At 46.3% G+C, this 18,833-nt stretch overlaps 1 protein-coding gene across 2 annotated transcripts in view; it reads right to left on the reverse strand.

Moving 5' to 3' along the window:
• Window positions 1–18,833, reverse strand: part of RIPOR3 (RIPOR family member 3) — a 155,673-nt gene that overhangs the window by 5,788 nt on the left and 131,052 nt on the right. The window contains exons 12-20 of one of the 2 annotated variants that reach the window (XM_083146475.1): window positions 17,439–17,562; window positions 16,680–17,267; window positions 16,081–16,220; window positions 14,610–14,748; window positions 13,873–14,008; window positions 12,848–13,009; window positions 3,767–3,925; window positions 2,556–2,758; window positions 51–134 (exon numbers count right to left, since the gene is read on the reverse strand). In XM_083146475.1, the coding sequence (XP_083002601.1) occupies window positions 51–134; window positions 2,556–2,758; window positions 3,767–3,925; window positions 12,848–13,009; window positions 13,873–14,008; window positions 14,610–14,748; window positions 16,081–16,220; window positions 16,680–17,267; window positions 17,439–17,562 (1,735 nt within the window). Of the gene's footprint in view, window positions 1–50; window positions 135–2,555; window positions 2,759–3,766; window positions 3,926–12,847; window positions 13,010–13,872; window positions 14,009–14,609; window positions 14,749–16,080; window positions 16,224–16,679; window positions 17,268–17,438; window positions 17,563–18,833 lie in introns of both variants that reach the window. The other variant, XM_083146474.1, reaches the window with a different exon arrangement.

The raw sequence follows: 18,833 nt of genomic DNA on the forward strand, positions 1-18,833 counted from the left end.
TCCCCTTAATCACAACATCTAGACTGCACCCTTGTGGGGTTGACACTTACTTTCAGATGTTTCAGTGCCAGGCAAGCTGACCTCTGCACTTTCACGTCACTGTCCGCTAAGAGCTCTGTGTAATACAGCACGGCCTGGGGGGAAATTCAGACATATCAGGACAGAACTCATCACATTGGCACTGACAGACATAGGCTATATTTGGTGCAGGATGATCTGTTAGGTTAGAGTTTATGTGACTGTATGTAACTAATTTCCTGCCTCCAGCATGTGTAATAAGGCGTTATCATTAGAACCTCCTGCCCAGTGTGCTAGGCTTCCACTACCATAAATGAGTTTCCTTACCAGTAGCTGCACTGGTTGCTGCACTCCATATCTTAAAGAAATATACAACCAATGGATTTCTTTACTTTATTTTTTAAACCATAAGGAAGTTTAAATGTTCATTGATGATAAATGTTCATGTAATCATTGTGGTGAAGTTATGAGCAAACATAGGAAGGTATGTAAAAATAAACATAACAAAATATGCAAATAGAATGATGTCTATATTGGCTTGATTTGAACTGAAACCGTTCCAAGACTATACTCGTATATAACCATCCTAAAGGAAGAAAAATGCATTTGCATAAACTTCCTGCCTCTGTTTATGAGCTTTGGACAGCGAGTGTATTACACAAGAGGACACCAGATATAGTGATGGGGGGCAGGCATAGGCATGCAAAGGGGGAGTGCCCCGGCAATCCCTAATGCCTGCCTCCTCCAAGGTGCTAGCCATTTTTGGAGGAGCCACAGTGTGCATGCAGCCCACTGTGGGTTGGAGGCTGGACACAGCAGTCAGAGGAGTGTGGTTAGGCATTAACTAGTCAACAACCCTTCCAGGAAACGAGCATGGAAGTTCCCTTGGCAACGAGCGTTTCAGTGTGTAATAGGCATTACGTTGTGTGGAATAATTTGTAATGGGCATTACAGTGTAAATTTTTGCAGCGCGCCTCGCGCTGTCGCTGTTTCTTGTGTGTGTGCGGGAGTGATTCATTCTGAAGCCCATATACATAAATAAGTCACTTATTTAGTTTGCATTCATGCCCAGTAGGTGATGCACCCCCTAAGAAAATGGGCTGCGCAGGCCTATTGGGGCAGATGCTTTAATCTGTGGGGCACCAAATTTGGAACTCTTCATATGTGACTATTCATTGAAAACAGGCTGTGAATTAATTGTGGCTTTAATGTCTGCAATCACTACAGCTGTATTCCTGCAAACTAATAATGTATAGTTCGCTCAATAAAAGGTAATATATAATATAGTATAGTAGTGTTCATTCTAGCACCTGCTATCTTTGAAAACCCATGCAGTTCCTCTTCCCTGCCTGGGGTGTCGCGGTCTGCTGTAGTGCTTCTAGCACAGAGTGGTCTGTATATCAGCACTGATATGCAAACCAGACCTGTGCTATAAACACCACAGCAGACAGCAGCACCCCAGGCAAGGGGCTTTTTTGCGCTCGCTATGCTGTCTAACTCCAGGCAGTCGGGATCCCATACCACACCCGATAGCAGTGCATAATATTGCGTGATGATTTTAGGTGAACAGTTAAGGCAAAGGGGAAGAGTAATCAAACCTTCTAAAGAGTGGAGAAGTTGTCTATAGCAACCAATCCGATTATAGATTGTATTTTAGAAATGCCAGTCAGAAGATGATGGGTTGATATGGGTTTACGTCTCTACTCCTTAGAAGGTCTGACATTTCCTTGCTTGAGTGCAAAGAGTTATATTTGTGAATTTTGGAGACTCTTGCTCCACTTTAACTAAAAGAATAAAGGTATGACATAAAAATTATAATCACAAAAGAACAATTAATATGATCTAATGTTCTGTAATTCCCTTATTAAACCAGCCTAAATAACCCGGGTTTGCAGGCGGTGTAAACGCTCCCATTTGAAATGACCCGGCATTTAAACCCAGGTAGTGAGCCGGGTTGAAAAGGGGTTCAACCCAGCTTGCTGTGCACTGTAAACAGGTAACCCGGGTCCACATGTTCACTCCAATGCAATAGCGTCACTGGAGGCGAGACCTGAGCCGGCGCTGGGAGATGAGAGCATCCTCCCAGCGCCGGCTCAGGTCCCGCCTCCAGTGACGTCACCTGGTGAAGCCAGTGTAAAAGGGGTCACAAGCAGGGTTGGAGCTGGGTACAAAATCCCCGGTGCGACCCAGGTTGTAGGTGTACAAGGGTAATTAGACAAATTCCATACATCTATGACCCCAAAACTAGAAGCTTTCACCTATGGATGAAATAACCATCAGTGATACAAAATATTCAACCATACTGATGCGCTAAAAAAGTGCATTCATGTAAATTTATATTACTGTACAAATAATATTTACATACAAAATTAATGGCAGCTAAATTAACTAATTTGTAACTGAATAAAAAGAAGGCTAATCACTAGGATGGTATCTTATCGTGTGATCATCTCCTCTGTGGCCATTGCAGAGCACCTTGCCGGTTCTTAGATTTTCATAGTTTAATTATATCGCTGGTGACCCCTGGCAGCTCTCACCTTCTGCTTAAAGCATTTGTTTGCCGCGGCTCTGCAGAGGAATCTCGCAGCCACTTTTCCCAGCTTCACGTTCTCATCGGTCTGAAAAGCGGCCACAAGTCTCAGAAACTGCGGCAGAGGCTGGAGACGTGCAATCTGCTTTGCTTTCAATTTCTTAATCCTCTTGAGCCTCCCGGGACGTTGTAGATCACCAATAAGAGTGACTGTGGAGGGAAAGAAAACATTTTCATGTTCAAGGCAGCCAAAGAAAACCGGTCATCCATTTAGACCAGGCATGTCCAACGTTGGCCCTCCAGATGTTGTGAAACTACACATCCCAGCATGCTTTGCCACAGTTTTGCTATTAGAGAATGCTAAAACAATTGCAAAGCATGCTGGTATGTGTAGTTTCAAAACATCTGGAGGGCCAACGTTGGACATGCCTGATTTAGACTCACGAAGGTAAATTTACTATAGCTTTTAGAAAAGAAGAAAGGTGATATTTCTGGGATACAACTGTAAAATTAGAGCCGGAATCTGATTGGTTGCTATGGGCAACATCACCTCTTTTTTCAATTGTATAAGCTTTAGTAAATTTACCCCCATAGTATTAGTAATAGGCATTGTATTATGTTTTAGCTAATACAACATGTGAATGGTTTTTGATACAGGTTGAAATGTAGCTACCCTAAAGCAGTGTTTAACCCTTTGAGTGCTAACATCTCTGAAATTTCACACCAATTTTGACAAATTCACTTGGCACTCAAAGGTTTAATATATCCTGGATTTGTCAGTGTAAACACTGCCTACAACCATTGGGGAAACTACCTTTACAATTAGGTGTTGGTTACTCCATCTTTTGCGCATTTGTAGTGTGTAATGCAGGCGGGTGTGGTACAAGGGTCCAACAGTTGGGATCCCGACAGTCATTAGCCCGATGACGGGATCTCGACTGGCCGCCTCAGACAGCATGGTGAGCCCAACTAAGCCCCTTGCGTGCTCACTGCGCTCGCCACGCTGCGGGCACGGTGGCTCGCTACGCTCACCACCTATTCTATTCTCCCTCTATGGGGGTCGTGGACCCCAACGAGGGAAAATAGGTGGTCTTCGGGAACCCAGCTGTCTGTGTTTTGACAGTGGGGATCCCGACGTCGGGTAAATGACCGCGTCCGGCACCCACGCAGGCAGGGCCTTCATCTTAAGGGCAGTTCCTTTTAAATTCAATAATTTACCTTCTCTTGTAAGAGATGCAAAGTGTTTCTCTAGATCCACCACATGGAATTTCCGCAGATAGCCATAAAATAAGAAGATGGTGACAATATTGTCAGGAATCTCATTCAATGCCATTATCCCACCAAAGCCAAATATCTGCTCGATCGTTCTTCTGAAAACTGAGAGGGAAAATGAGACATAAGACAGATCACATCAACATATGTACATTAATAAATGTATTTATTTATTAACAGTTTCTTATATAGACCAGCAAAATCCGTTGCGCTTTACAAAAGTAGACATGACATCATATTCTGTTGCACATTAACAAGACTGGATAACAACAGTAAGTAACATACAGGCTATAGCAGTGGTAGCCAACTCCAGTCCTCAAGAGCTACCAACAGTTCACATTTTCCAGACAACCTAGCTGCTGCAAAGGTGTACTCACAGGTGGAGCTAATTACTTCACTTGGGATTCTGTGAGGAGACTTGGAAAACCTTAACTGTTGGTAGCTCTTGAGGACTGGAGTTGGCTAACCCAGGTCTATAGGTTTCACAAAATGCATGAAGATCTGGAGACTTGCGGCAAGTCTTTTTGTGCATGGGTGGGCACAACCAGCAAAAAAGGCCTGTAACTGTATGGAAGCAAGTAATGTGAGGTGTGGATGTGAGACGCAGATCTTATTATGAGCATAGGAGTCTAACTGCTTAGAAATGTATGTTGGTGTAGTTCAGGGTTGCCGACTAAGATTCTCCTCTCCGGGAGAAGCCCGGAGAGGAGAGTTTCAGAAGCCGCACAGGGGGCGGGGCTTACGAGTGACATCACTAAGCCCCGCCCCCATGCTGGGAAAGCATCAAATTCACATATCTTCGTGGAGGGGGCGGGGCTAAAATGACGCGATTGTGCCGTTTTAGCTCCGCCCCCTCCTCTGAGACCCGAGGATTGCGGCATTTTAATGCCGCGATCCGGGGGTCGGCGGGGGTCCCCCCTGAATCCGGGAGGGTTGCCCACCCTTCCGGGGGGCCGGGAGGGGGTACCCGATTTTCGGGAGACTCCCGGAAATTCCGGGAGTGTCGGCAACCCTGGTGTAGTTTAGAGGATAACCTTATGTGTAGTAGAATGGTTTTATATTTATTTCTGTAAATACAGGCAACCAATTGAGGTACAGTACTGCGATTGAACAGGAATTATATGCAAAATTGGATATATAAAAAAAAAATAATGTACAGTAAGAAAAATTGCTGTCAGTGGTTTCCAAACTAGAAGCCTCAGGGCATTTGCAGGGGTGCCCTGGTTTGGTGAGCCAGAACCAATTCACATCATGTATAAAAGTGCTTACACGCCGTGCGATTGAGTTGCCGGCGTAGGCAAGTGCATACCCACTTGTGAGTGCCGGTGAGTGGCAGGGCCCATGCTGCTTTCTGCATGGCCCTCGTTAACAACCCATGATAGCACGCATTAGTCATCGGTGGGAGCATACACACTGGGCAATCTACTGAGTGATATATTTTTGTAAAGCGCAATGGAATATGCTGTGCTATATAAGAAACTTATTTATTTATTTTATATATTTATTATCTCAGAAGGGCTAAAATGAGCGATATTGCTCATTATATCGCCCAGTGTGTATGGGCCACAGGAAAAAATGCTTGTTACTTCCAATTGTGGACAAACAGAAAAGTCAGGTCCCACACCACATAACTCAACATAAGGATGACATACTGTATTGTAGCTCAACTTATATAATATTTCTTTCGGACGTAGACTGCCGCCTACTGATATGGAAGGAAGAGGTCTTGCAGATATGATTGTATTTTATGGCTCCAAAACTTCCTACTGCTGTGTGTTCACAGTAACTGGGGAACCCGATGTTGGACTGCGACAAACCTGCCAGCTGACACACAAATGAATTAGTGACTGTTCATACACCCTCAATCACGCCATTTACTAAAGGTTATTTATGGATTGTCACTGTACAATGCACCACTGTGCTGTGACAGCTTGCAAACAGTGTCTCCAGTATCTTACAGACATCTGTGGACAATTTTCATTTATTTTATCTATTAACGTAGAAAACATTTTCCAATGCCCATTTTAACTCAACAAATCCTGTAAACGGGGTTTTATTTACTTATTGGAAAAACAGCATCCTCTGCTGCCTGGCCCGTAGCCTGCACAGTGCAGTGACTCAGAGGCTGATTAATGGGTTCAGCACCGATGGGGCACCCGGGAAAGTAATAGTGCGAGTACGGAAGGGCCAGAAGAAACCACTTGATGATTCTTGCAGACTCCTCATTGTTTCATGAAAATAACACATTCCCCGCAGAGAGACCCTCAGTGTGGGCAGTCACTATTCATTCAGCAGATATCCTGAGTCTGTGAAATACAAGGAGACAGGTACACACACAGCAAGTGTAATGTGATCTCTGTTGGATGGCTGTAGGACATGTCACTTCCCCTGCAAGGAAATGCATTGTGTTTCATACACACTCATATGGACAGACTATTCCACTAGTCCTATGTCTGCAGACCCCATTAATAGCACCCAGAATCTTTGGCTTGTTTGTTTTTTTTTTGCTATTTTTTTAATAGATAAAATTCTGACATCATTTTATACTTCGGCCATTTCTGACAAAACAACTTCAGATCTGACATCCTTTAATGCTGTCGGCAATGGCAGCACTGAATAGGTGAGTGACAATATTTCACCTGTCAGGAAATATCTACACGGTACTTGTTTCCTAGCACGGCCACAATCGCGGGCCTCGTGTGCCTTAACTTTAAGGCACACGAGGCCCGCGATTTCCCCATAGGCTTCAATGTTAAAATATTTTAGCATTGAAAATGAGTGCATTTAACATATGAAAAAATGGGAAATGGCCCAATATGGGCCATTTCTCATTGGGTATGGCCCCGGCATATGTGTGTAAAAAATAATGGCCCCCCATTGTGACCGCCACCCCCACAATTGACGCGAACCCGAAGCGTGGCGAGCGCAGCGGTGCGCGTCCTCCGACCTTTTCATTCCCCTACTATCCACGTCGGCGTGGAGTTGAGAATATAAAGTGTGGCGAACGCAGCGAGCCACCGAGCCCGAAGCGTGGCAAGCGCACGCGGATACCTGTCAAGCCCACGAGAGGAGTCCCTCGCGGGCTTGACAGGTATCCGCGTCGCCACGCTTCGGGCTCGGTGGCTCGCTACGCTCGCCACACTATATATTCTCATCTCCACACCGACGTGGATAGTAGGGGAATGAAAAGGTCGGAGGACGCGCACCGCCGCCCCTCGCGGGCTTGCCACGCTTCGGGTTCGCGTCAATCGTGGGGGTGGCGGCCACAATGGGGGGCCATTATTTTTTACACACATGCCGGGGCCATAGCCAATGAGAAATGGCCCATATTGGGCCATTTACCTTTTTTTTTCTATGTTAAATGTACTCAGTTTCAATGTTAAAATAATTTAACATTGAAGCCTATGGAGACCCGATTTCTCCGTAGGCTTCAATGTTAAATTATTTTAACATTGAAGCCTATGGAGAAATCGGGTACATCGCGTCGGTCGCGTTTTGGTATGCACCCGACACGACTGACACGATTTTTTCCGACACGACCACCACGATATAAATCGTGGTGGCCGTGCTAGGAAACAAGTACCATCTACACAGATTATACTATAATAGTGTGCCGAGATGCAGTATATTTATATGGTGTACATGTCGACCGACACAAAAAAAAGTGAAAAATAAATGTCAACTTTTTTCATGTCAACCTATTGCTTGTGTTGACCTTTTGACCATGCCAACCGAAGGTACCTTTTACATGTGTCGACATATGGCCTGTTGACCTTTTGACTCTCGACCCTATGACCCATACCCAGGTTTTCTATCTACTTATTTGAAAAGTCATATTTTATTAATAACTATAATTATTATATTTGAATAGGACACTCCATGCTTCACATTTATAACACACAATAAGCTACACAGAAAAGAAAACTAAGCATCTGAGTTGTGTGTTTTTTTGCATTTTGTTTTTTAGGAACTCGAAGGATATTCGTGAAATGTGTGAGTACACAAGTACATTGCACATGTGCAGACACAGGGTGCGAGCGGGCATGGCGAACGACATGTTCGCCGTCTAACTCATATCTAGCAATGAGGCGCAAACCCTATGGGTACACCCAGCTTTTCATGGGCATTTCCATGGTAATCGCCCAGTGAGGCGGGTGTGGGGGGCAGGCAGCTGAAGTTAGCTGCCCGTCTGCTTCCCGCACAGGGTGCTTGCAGATCAGAGACACCATAGAGGTGTCTCTGTTCTGCGAGCGCTGGAGAATTCACTTGATGGTTTCAGACCATCGAATGATTTCTCCCCCACACCCAAGGCTACGAACGGATGATGGAAATCCATGCGGAGGATCGCGGCAAGTGAGGGAAGAGTGGCCAGAACTGCGAGCAGTGTTTAGTCCACAGGCAACACTGCGAATTTCCCAGCATTGCATGTGGACCAGAATAAGGGCCCTAGTCTTGAAGGATTATAGAGTGGAGGCCTCTCGACCTGTGCGAGGCAGTGAGTTGGGAGCTGCAGAGCTGAGACTTAGACCCCCAGATGAATTTGGGGGAGATTCTAGGAGATACTACTAGTCCTTCATTACATGTCACATAAGGAATCAGAAGCTGCTTCGGGCACCTTGGGCTATGGTCAGGTAGGGCGTTGAAAACCAGTATGCAAATCTTGACTATATATTACAGACTAGGTGATTCATCGCGCCCTACAGGCGCTCTTCACACCGGCGTAAGGGGCTACGCCCCTTAATTTGTGCAGCTTCTGCCAGTGGGTGAGGGTCCAGCGTGGCAGCACAGAAATACAGGAGTCAGTGTCTCCTCCGACTGGGTGGGAGTTAGGGTGCATGAGAGCAGGAGGCTGGGCGGTAAAGCATGATAGGGGAATGTGGGCAACACAGGGTGAGCGGGTCTCCACTGGCGGAAGTTACGGGGCAGGAGAACAGGAGGCAGGGCAGTGTCCTCCCACATTGATGGCAAAAGTATTCAACATCGGCCATAAACCATCGATTATTTGAAAATCATTGATGGTCGATGGGCATCCCTAGAACTGGAGGAGGGTGGGGGACAGTATGCAGCTCCCGGCAGTGGGTGAGCGTCTCCTCCCACTGGGAGGGAGTGAGCGTGCATGAGAGCAGGAGGCTGTATAATAGTGGTATGTGGGCAAGACATTGATAAAAGTTGTGGCGCTGGTGCAGAGGGCAGTGGGGAAACCTGCAGTGCGGCAGCCAGGGCCGGATTTCCCACCTAGGGGCGGTACCTGCTTGTGGTGGTACAGGATCCCCCATTGTCACGGGGGTACGTGAAATGCGGGAGCGGGGGCCACGGTGGTCCGCTGGGGGGTGGAATTGCCGGAAGGGGGTCTGCAAATTGCGGGAGGGGGGGTGGTGTGTGGGGATCCGCGGTTAGCGGGAGGGGGTCCGCAAATCGTGGGCGGGGGCGCGGGGGGGCTTGAATCGTGGGAAGGGGGGTCCGCAAATTGCGGGAGGGGGGTTGTCGGGGTTAGTGAATTGCGGGAGGGGGGGTTGCGGAGGTCCGTGAATTGCGGGAGGGGCGCGTGGGGTGCCGTGAGTCAAGGGGGGGTGGTGCGGGGGTCCTTGAATCACGGGAGGGGTCATGAATCGCAGGAGGGGGGGTCGTGGGGGGGCTGCGAATCGCAGGAGGGGGGGTGTGGGGGGTTGCCGTGAATTGCATGAGGGGGGCGTGAATCAAGGGAGGGTGGGCGCAGGGGGGTGGTGCGGGGGTCCGTGAATCGCGGGAGGGGGCATGAATCGCGGGAGGGGGGGTCGTGGGGGGTTCCGAATCGCAGGAAGGGGGGTATGGGGGGTGCCGTGAATTGCGTGAGGGGGGCATGAATCGTGGGAGGGGGGGTCCCCGAATGTGTGAATTACGGGGCGGTCGCAAATCGCGAGAGGTGCCGAGGGGGCCCGCAAATCGTGGGAGGGGGGCGCTACGGGGGGTTTCGTGAATCGCGGGAGGGGGTGTCGTGGGGGGTTGCGAATCGCAGGAAGGGGGGTGTGGGGGGTGCCGTGTATTGTGTGAGGGGGGCATGAATCGCGGGAGGTGGGGTCCCCGAATGTGTGAATTAGGGGGCGGTCGCAAATCGCGAGAAGTGCCGAGGGGGCCCGCAAATCGCGGGAGGGGGGCGCTACGGGGGGTTCCGTGAATCGCGGGAGGGGGCGGCGCGAATTGCGGGAGGGGGGTCGCAAATCACAGTAGGGGGGGGTGCCGTGAATCGCGGGAGGGGGGGTCGTGGGGGGCCCTTTTAATGCCGGGAGGGGGGGTCGCAGGGGTCCCGCGAATCGCGGGAGGGGAGGATGCAGGGGTCCTGCGAATCGCGGGAGGGGGCTCACGGGAGGGAGGGGTCGCTGGGGTCCCGCGATTTTCGGGAGGGTCGCGGGGGTCCCGCGTTTCGCGGGAGGGGGTGGTCGCGGAGGTCCAGCGAATCGCGGGAGGGGGTGGTCGGGTCTGGGACGGATATTAGACAGCACATACATCGACAGCCATTACATCGACACCATTAGTTCGACAGCTCAATAGGTCGACATGGTTTTAGGTCGACATACCATTAGGTCGACATGTCATTATGTCGACAGCTCATTAGGTCGACAGCTCATTAGGTCGACATGTTTTTAGGTTGACACTGCCATTAGGTCGACAGAGTCTATGTCGATAGTCAAAAGGTCGACATGGGTTTTTTCACTGTTTTTTTGGCCGAAATGTCGACACAGTCGACATGGACACAGTTTGAAGTGTACCTCAGCCGCTCGCTATGCTTCGGGCACGGTGCCTCGCTGCGCTCGGCACACTATTTTATTCTCCCACCACGCCCTAGTGGATAGTAGGGCATGAAATACCGCCTGTCGGCACATGTCGGCTCAATAAACAGTGAAAAAACCCATGTCGACCTTTTGACTGTCGACATAGACACTGTCGACCTAATGGCAGTGTCGACCTAAAAACATGTCGACCTAATGAGCTGTCGACCTAATGAGCTGTCGACATAATGACACGTCGACCTAATGGTATGTTGACCTAAAACCATGTCGACCTATTGAGCTGTCGAACTAATGGTGTCGATGTAATGGCTGTCGATGTAAGTGCTGTCTAACAATAGTCCGGATACCGGGGTGGTCGCGGGGGTCCCACGAATCGCAGGAGGGTTCTCGGGGGTCCCGCGAATCACGGGAGGGGGGGTCGCGGGGTCCCGAGACTCGCGGGAGGGTGGAAAGCGGGGGTCCTGCGAATCGCGGGAGGGGGGGTGCGGGGTCCCGCGAATGGCGGGAGGGGGGGTCACGGGGGTTCCGCAAATCGCGGGAGGGGGGGTCGCGGGGGTCCCGCGATTCGCGGGAGGGGGGTCGCGGGGGGGCCCGCGAATCGCGGGAGGGGGGGTCCCGCGAATCGCGGGAGGGGGGTCGCGGGGGTCCTGGCAGAGGGTAGGGATGTGCAGGAGTAATGGTGGATGGTGGCTGTGGAGTAATGGTGGATGGTGGGCGTGTACTGTAGCCCTGGCTGGGCGGGGGGAGGTGATGTCAAGGGGGTGGAACGTCAGACACATGAAAGTGAAACTGAACGTTCTCCACAGGGGTTGAGTGACAGATCTGGCTAAATATATAAGAGATATCAAGCAAAGGGAGTTCTGTCTGGAACTCACCCAATGCTAAAGAGTATGTGAATGAGTACAATGAAGAAGACGAATAGTCTGTGCAGACGACACTAACACTGCATACAGCGTCCTTTCTCTAATATCATAGGACCATTGTCATTATTATACACAAAACCTTAGATATTGGTGGTATGGGGGCAGTGTAGACCTGGGGCATGAAAGGACAACAGAAGAAATGCAATGATAGGGGCTCACTGAAGGGAAGTGGATTAAAACTACAGTGTTGTTGCCGGCTGACTGAAATCGTATGGCCGAGAAAATCACAGTGACCACCATATAGCAATACAATGTGCACCATTTAATACAGAGAGCAATGCAGCGACCACCATATAATACAGCGAGAAGCCGTGATGGCCTCTGAACTTAGCAACAATGGAATATCTCAATTGATGCCCATTTGCATAGACGCCCAGCAGGAGGCATGTGCCACATTTTTAATCGCTCCCATAAATATCTCCGATATTAGAAGGTTATAGAAAGTGTAGAGTCTGGACCAATAGAAAGTATTATGCCAGATGCTGGAGGGGTTGCACGGACAAGGTTACCTTTCTTCATATCTGAGGGTCCTGGCCGAAACTCTCCAATATTTGGCGACAAGTTATCACCTATTTGACACTACTATTCCTTTTGATCCCACACACCTACTTCCCCTGGATCTTACCCGACACCAAAATAAACTGTTCCATCACATTGCTTTTGCTATGACTTGTCAAAAGCTGCTGACTGGAAAAAACCCTTTCCATATCCATGCCGACAATTATGTCCAGTATCTGGTACGTCTGCAAGATGAACTATATGACAGCCATAATACGCAACTCTTCCAAAACATTTACCAAAGTCTGGTCACCCTGGCTGACTTCTTAAAATGTTCCTTCACCGTTTGGCCACTCTGAGATTTTGGTATTTCAATAAAGTGAATATCTGGAAACTCATTTCTGTCTTTTTTGGATACTTGTGTAAAGGTCTCTCCCCCTTTTTATTCTCTCATTTAGCTATTTTTTCATTAATACAGTATGTGCTTTCCTTCTTCCCCTTTTCTTTTGCATTATCCCCCTAGACGTCTCACCTAAACCATCAATGTGAAGTTTCTACTTACTCTGTTATTCCAATAAAAATGGATCACTTTATTGTTATCTGACTTATGGTGAGTTTTTTTTACTGCTTACTATTGTAATAACGTATTATATCCTGTTTGTCAAATTTTATTGTGACTCATTCAATGAATTGTGTTTTAGAACAGAAAGTATTAGGATTCATAAATGAAGCATAATGATAGTAAGTTTATAAAACCATGGAACATGGTAACAGACACTCAAGAATGGACAGGTGCTCTCTCTCTTTCCCCAGCGGCACACAGCGGTTGCACATCTTACCTGACTCCAGCTGTCCTGGATACTTCCCCTTGATTTTTGTCACAAACATTTTCTTGAGTCGACTGAGAAAAACGTCAGTTGAGCAAAACCAGACACATTCAGGCTTTATACAGTTCTCCCACAGCTTCAGGAAATGTCTGATCTTCTTGGTCTTTGGGAAAACTGAAGATAGATTGTAAGACAGACAATGTAACTGTTCTACTGACCAGACAAATGTCATTTCGTTCATGGGGCCCTGGAAGCGATGTACACCAAATGTAACGACCGGACCGTTGCTAAATGACCAATAAAGCCCAAAATGTAAACTATGAAAGTAAATATGGATATATACCTGATATACAGAGTTTCCTCTACAGTTCCGTTACCATTGCGATAATGCTCTGAAATAACCGAGGGCTGCGATGGATTAAGATCCCCAAAATTGCTAACCACAGGAACAACCAGAAAGTATTGCAGTGTAAATACAGTAGTTGCAAGTCTCTCGGTGTCCATCTCCCATTATGTCATTCATACACCATAGCAAGATGGGGCCACATGTGCAGTAGTAACCTTGGTAAGGGAATGAAGCATCACCCCCAGAGGAGCCATGATGGCGCCATCTTATTCTAACACTGACCTAGTACTGTGATGTGTAACAGATTTTCTGCTCAGTGCTAAAAAGCCAAGCTACTGTATAGTATACAGTACTACATTTTACACATTTGCATTAACTATTGAAGCCCTGACCCTTTTTTAAAAAAATACCACAGGCATGTTGTGAGTTGCGGTCAGCGATCGCCACTACAAACTTACTTTGTGTATTAGTATTATTGTGTATGTTCTGCTGACCCTAACTAACCCTATGACATTTATGCCAAATCTTTTTAGAGAGCTGACAGACCTTGGTGCCGGTTTGGTGATGTTTCTCCACTCAGTAACCTATTCCTACACTCAGAGTCTACTTTCCACTGGGGGGGGGGGGGGGGGGGAACATGGGATATCTATTCGAACGGGTTAACTCCACAAGCACTCCCTATGATACATACTGTCCTCAATGGAGACTTTCTCTTCTGCCTTCTGGGTATAAAGAATGGACAAATCCTCGAGAATCTCTCTCTGCCAGGATAGCTCTTCCAAAAGATGATTCTGTATAATCCTGGCTGTGTTTGGTGAGGTCAGTTTCTAAAAGAAAAATGTACAATGTCTAATCTGCTCAGATTTAATAAAGAGTCATAGTAACATAGTAATTAAGGCTGAAAAAAGATGTTAGTCCATCTTCAACCTATTATACCTTGTCAGTCAATTATACGTTGTACATTAAGGTCACATAATACAGTATATACAGGAGGCATACTGTCCTTCTAGCCAAATGAAAAAATATATTATATATATAGATAGATAGATAGATAGATAGATAGATAGATAGATAGGGGCCTGGACCATACACTCTCTGATGTTGGTGAACTACACATTCCAGCATGCCTTGCATCAGCTTCAGCATGGCCAAAAACCCAAACTAAGGCAAGGCATGCTGGGATGTGTATTTCATCAACAGCTGGAGGGACGCTTATTGCCCTCCGCTGCTCGAATGGTTAGCTAGATCAATGTGTTGGGTGGTCACGCCCCCCTGGAGACTGGTCACACCCCCAAACATGGGCCCTTACCACTGCATTCCCTTCAGTCTCCAGTCTGACCCTGACTGTACATTGCTTTTTAAATTTCAATCAATTTTAATTAGTCTGATAATTGCCTTATTGCTAACAGAGAGCGAGCTGTCTCTCACCTTTAACAGTGCTTTACATATTTCCAAATGGACGGATAGAAGTGTGTCTAGGTCCTCCTGTCCAGTGCTCAATCCATCCCGCTCAGATTCACTTATACTGCTGAAGGTCTGCTCTGTTGCCTCCTTGAAGGTACTGTTACTGCAAGACATAATCCAATATATGCAATTATGGGCAGTACGGATGGTGTAATGGTTAGCATTACTGCATCACATCGATGAGGTCATGGGTTCGATTCCCACCATGGCCCTAACTGTGCAGAGTTTGTATATTCTCCCCGTACTAGCGTGTGTTTCCTACGGGTACTCTGGTTTCCTCCCACGATCCAAAAATATACTGGTAGGCTGATTGGCTCCTAACAAAATTAACCCTAGAATGAATGTGTGTGCTTGTACATGTGGTAGGGAATATAGATTGTAAGCTCCACTGGGGCAGGGACTGATGTGAATGTTTAAATATTCTCTGTAAAGCACTGCGGAATATGTGTGCGCTATATAAGAAACAGTTAATAAATAATTATGCAATTGTCACTAAAACAGTGCTCACAAGACATAATTTCTCTGCTTACACCCCATATCATTAGTGCAAATGCTTTCCGAATTCCTGTATAAATCACCATTAAGCCCTGCTTCCTCATTGACACATAATAAGGTTGACAAGTTTTTCATGTTTTTTGGGGTCATTATTATTTATTAACAGTTTCGAACCTGAGCACGTGGCGCCCCAATTAGTGTACCTCTTTGCTCACCATGCATCTGGCCAGAAGCTTTGTTGTGCAACAACTGTGCTTGAAAACAATTTATCTTTCCCAACCCAAGTGCACATGGATGGTAAAGTATGACAAAAAAAAATCCCCCCCCAAAACACCCGTCAACCTTATCTTGTGTTGACCATAGTCATGTTAACCTTTGCCGACCATATTCATGTCAGTCTATTAACTGTTGACTTATCATCCAGATACCCTTCCTCAACATGATGCAGGCTTCCTGGCTCATCACTGATAAACCCCCCAGCGTTATATATTAAAATAAAGAGGTAGACCTTGGCTGCTCTAGGCGGCCATGTTAAATGACGTGGGATTCTTTATTTTGAAGACAGACCACTTTCCCTTTGCGTTATCGCAAAGTTCATTGTGAATTGGTAGGCTGCATTTTTAGGGTTATGTTTTCTTCCCTCTAAACTGCTATAGTTTATACTATTTGAATGCACTGCTTGAAACCCTGCTCAGTCTACACAACACTCCACAGACTTGCCTCTACAAACAATAAAAACATCTATACATTTAGAATATTGTATATTAGGGTAACATCTACATATACATATTTGAACTGGATCAAGTAGTATTTTAGCTCTTTAAAATCTGTGGAAGGCGAGGAGGAGGGGCTCACACAGTTTTTGTGCAGTTCCCAGCACATCACACAGGAAATGCTAAGAATATTTGGATATGCTACATAGAAACAATGTGTACTTTACCTCTTGCTGTGTGTGCGAATACTGCCAAACAGAGACATGTCATCTGTACTGAAATCTTGGTTTAAGAAGTCAAAACTTTCCAATGCCGTCTCCACCATCAAACTGTCCATAGAGGAAGACTGTTGCCCGTTGCTCGTCGTCTGCTGGAGAACAGGCAAAATAACGTGTTTGTCATTAGGCTGATAATGTATTGAAATAGAGAACTATCATTGTCACACTAGCTAAGCTTCCGGTTCTCTGGCTGCGATGGAGTTAAAGTGTGGGATTTGTTTTTTTAGTTAAATGTAAACATGTAGATTTCATGATGGAAACAATCTTAACATAAGCAGCTCAATAAAATAACATTATCACATAAACAAATGATAAAGAAACCCTTTTCTTATCACGCACCGCTGGGAGTGAAATACTGATGGACTTGAAGGATTACGGCTTTCTAAAATGGATACCGTGGAATGCTGGTCATTAGCCCTTGTTCTAATATCAGTTTAGGGAGTTCAATCAGCCATTAGAGCTATAGAGCTAAGCGTGTCCCCTACACATATAATTATATTTTTCTGCATTCATTCATGGTATGGCATGTAATCCAAGGCCCCACTTACCATCACTCGCTCTATAAAGTTCAACACAGACTGCTCCATCTCCTTCATCTTCCGCCTTGTAACATCCTCAAACCTTAGCAAGTCTAGAACCTCCTCCAGCTGACGTGCCAATGCACCTCGCTTGTCACTTTCCGCACAAAAGGTTGACTTCTCTGTACTCTTCTCCAGAAGGGAGAGATCTGTATTGCTCTCCACCATACACTCTGTGTTGGTATCTTTGACAAATTCCAGGTTTGCAGTCTTTATAGTCTGATGCGCACTATAGTGATTAGGGGTCTCTTTAAGAATATCCAACGTTTCATGGCTTAGGGGTTGACCAAGGCTGTCTGAAAGCCTGACATGTCTCTGCAGTTTTTGTGAATACTGTACACTCTCACCACATGAAGAAGAGGGTGGGCTGGGAGGTGAGGCAGCATCATCATCTTCAATCCCATCCACATTTTTCAGACTGTCTAAGCTGTTCAGTTCCATGTTGGGTTCTACAGTGTTATGATCTTTGACTAACCCACTGCTGGCCAGGTAACTCAGTATGTATGGTGTCTGGATATCTTTCTCCAGAGATGGGTATGTGCTGTCCAAATCACTTTGCTGCCAAAATAAGTAAATAAAATGAATGCTAGGATACATCCATCACGTAAACTACATTGCTAAAGATATGGGGATGTCAACGCGATTTAAAAAAAACACCCTCCTCTTCCTTTTCCTTAATGAGTTTTTGCAAGAACATTACAGTCTCCACAGCTACCACGTAATACTCACAAGGTAAAACTTATCTTGGAAGTTGGGAGTGTTGGGTGGTGTCCAGTGATAGGACACTTTCTTGACACTTGAAAACTTGTTGGGCATTCCAGGTGTGGAGAGGGTCTTGCTATTATCAAAGGGGCTGCAAATAAAGACAAGACTAAGATAAGAGCGAATATTATGTTACAAAAGGGTACATGGGAGTTCTATTGAGGATGGGAATTTGCCCAAAGCAACCAACCTACTTCTTATTTATTTAGCACCTTCTAGAAGATAATAGATAGAATCTGATTGGTTGCTATTTGCTACATCCCATCTTCACTAGAACTCCCATCTTAGTAAATTTACCACAAAGTCTCATCTGCTTGTGAACTATCTAGCCTGAAATACAATCCCCTGTGTCCTGCCCTAACCTCAGTACATCACATAAAGGCACAGGCCTTCGTCCTCCAGCATAGAGTTATCTTGTCTAGAAGATAAATCATTGTGCATAGAACGGACCCTGCTTCTCTATAGTTCTCATCCCAATACTGCGACAACATGCACACTGTAACAGACCACTAAAGTCACAGTTTTCCTTTGTTGCTCCCATATACTTGACTTTATGAACAATTAAACACACAAAGAACTAGTGCAAATTAAGATAAATACCAAGATGTTACAGTAGGTAAATAAAAAAATACTCCAGAAAGATAAACTAGTGTAGACCAGTTAGTGCCACCACAAGGTTACACAAGCAGCCCACAGTACTCTTCCCAGCACGGCACTCTTCCCAGCACGGCACAAGAGCTATTAAATCCACAAATGTAGGGAGGGGCTGCATTTGTTTAGGGACCGCATGTCCAGGAACCAGCTGTGAGTCTGAGAGGAGGTTATGGCTGAATATGCAGAGAGACAGTCAGTACATAACAGGGAAAACAGCACTGCATCATACCACCAAACATTTTGAAATGAGATGCGAGAGCTGCCTGTGGGGAGATACTCCTCCCCTTAGCGGGCATCCCAGGCCCAGACCCTCTAAAAACCAGAGCCCAGGTAATTAGTACCCACCCTCTTGTTTGTGACATTCTCGGGAGTGGCGGAGCAGGAGAGAGCCTGTCCTAGGAAGGAGGCTGAGAGCAAAGAGGTGAGAAGGAGCCTGGGACAATGAGGCATCTAATAAGGTAATTTTGCTCATGCTGACCAGTGGCGTGAGGGTGGGGAAAGGGGAAGAGTGCTGTGAGGTGATTATTAAAAGGGTTGTGTCTCGATCCACTTCAATCCTTTGACAAGGATGTGACATTAGGTGAGGACAAAAGTTGTAGTTGCCCTTACAGCGTTTTTTATTTTATCTCTAATTTCCATAGGTGTAGGTTATTTCATTTGATTGCAGCTGGATTGTATGCTCACCTCACTATTATACACACACACACT

The sequence above is a fragment of the Crinia signifera genome, chromosome 6 (genome assembly GCF_055691185.1).
Source record: "Crinia signifera chromosome 6, ASM5569118v1, whole genome shotgun sequence".
Classification (NCBI taxonomy): domain Eukaryota; kingdom Metazoa; phylum Chordata; class Amphibia; order Anura; family Myobatrachidae; genus Crinia; species Crinia signifera.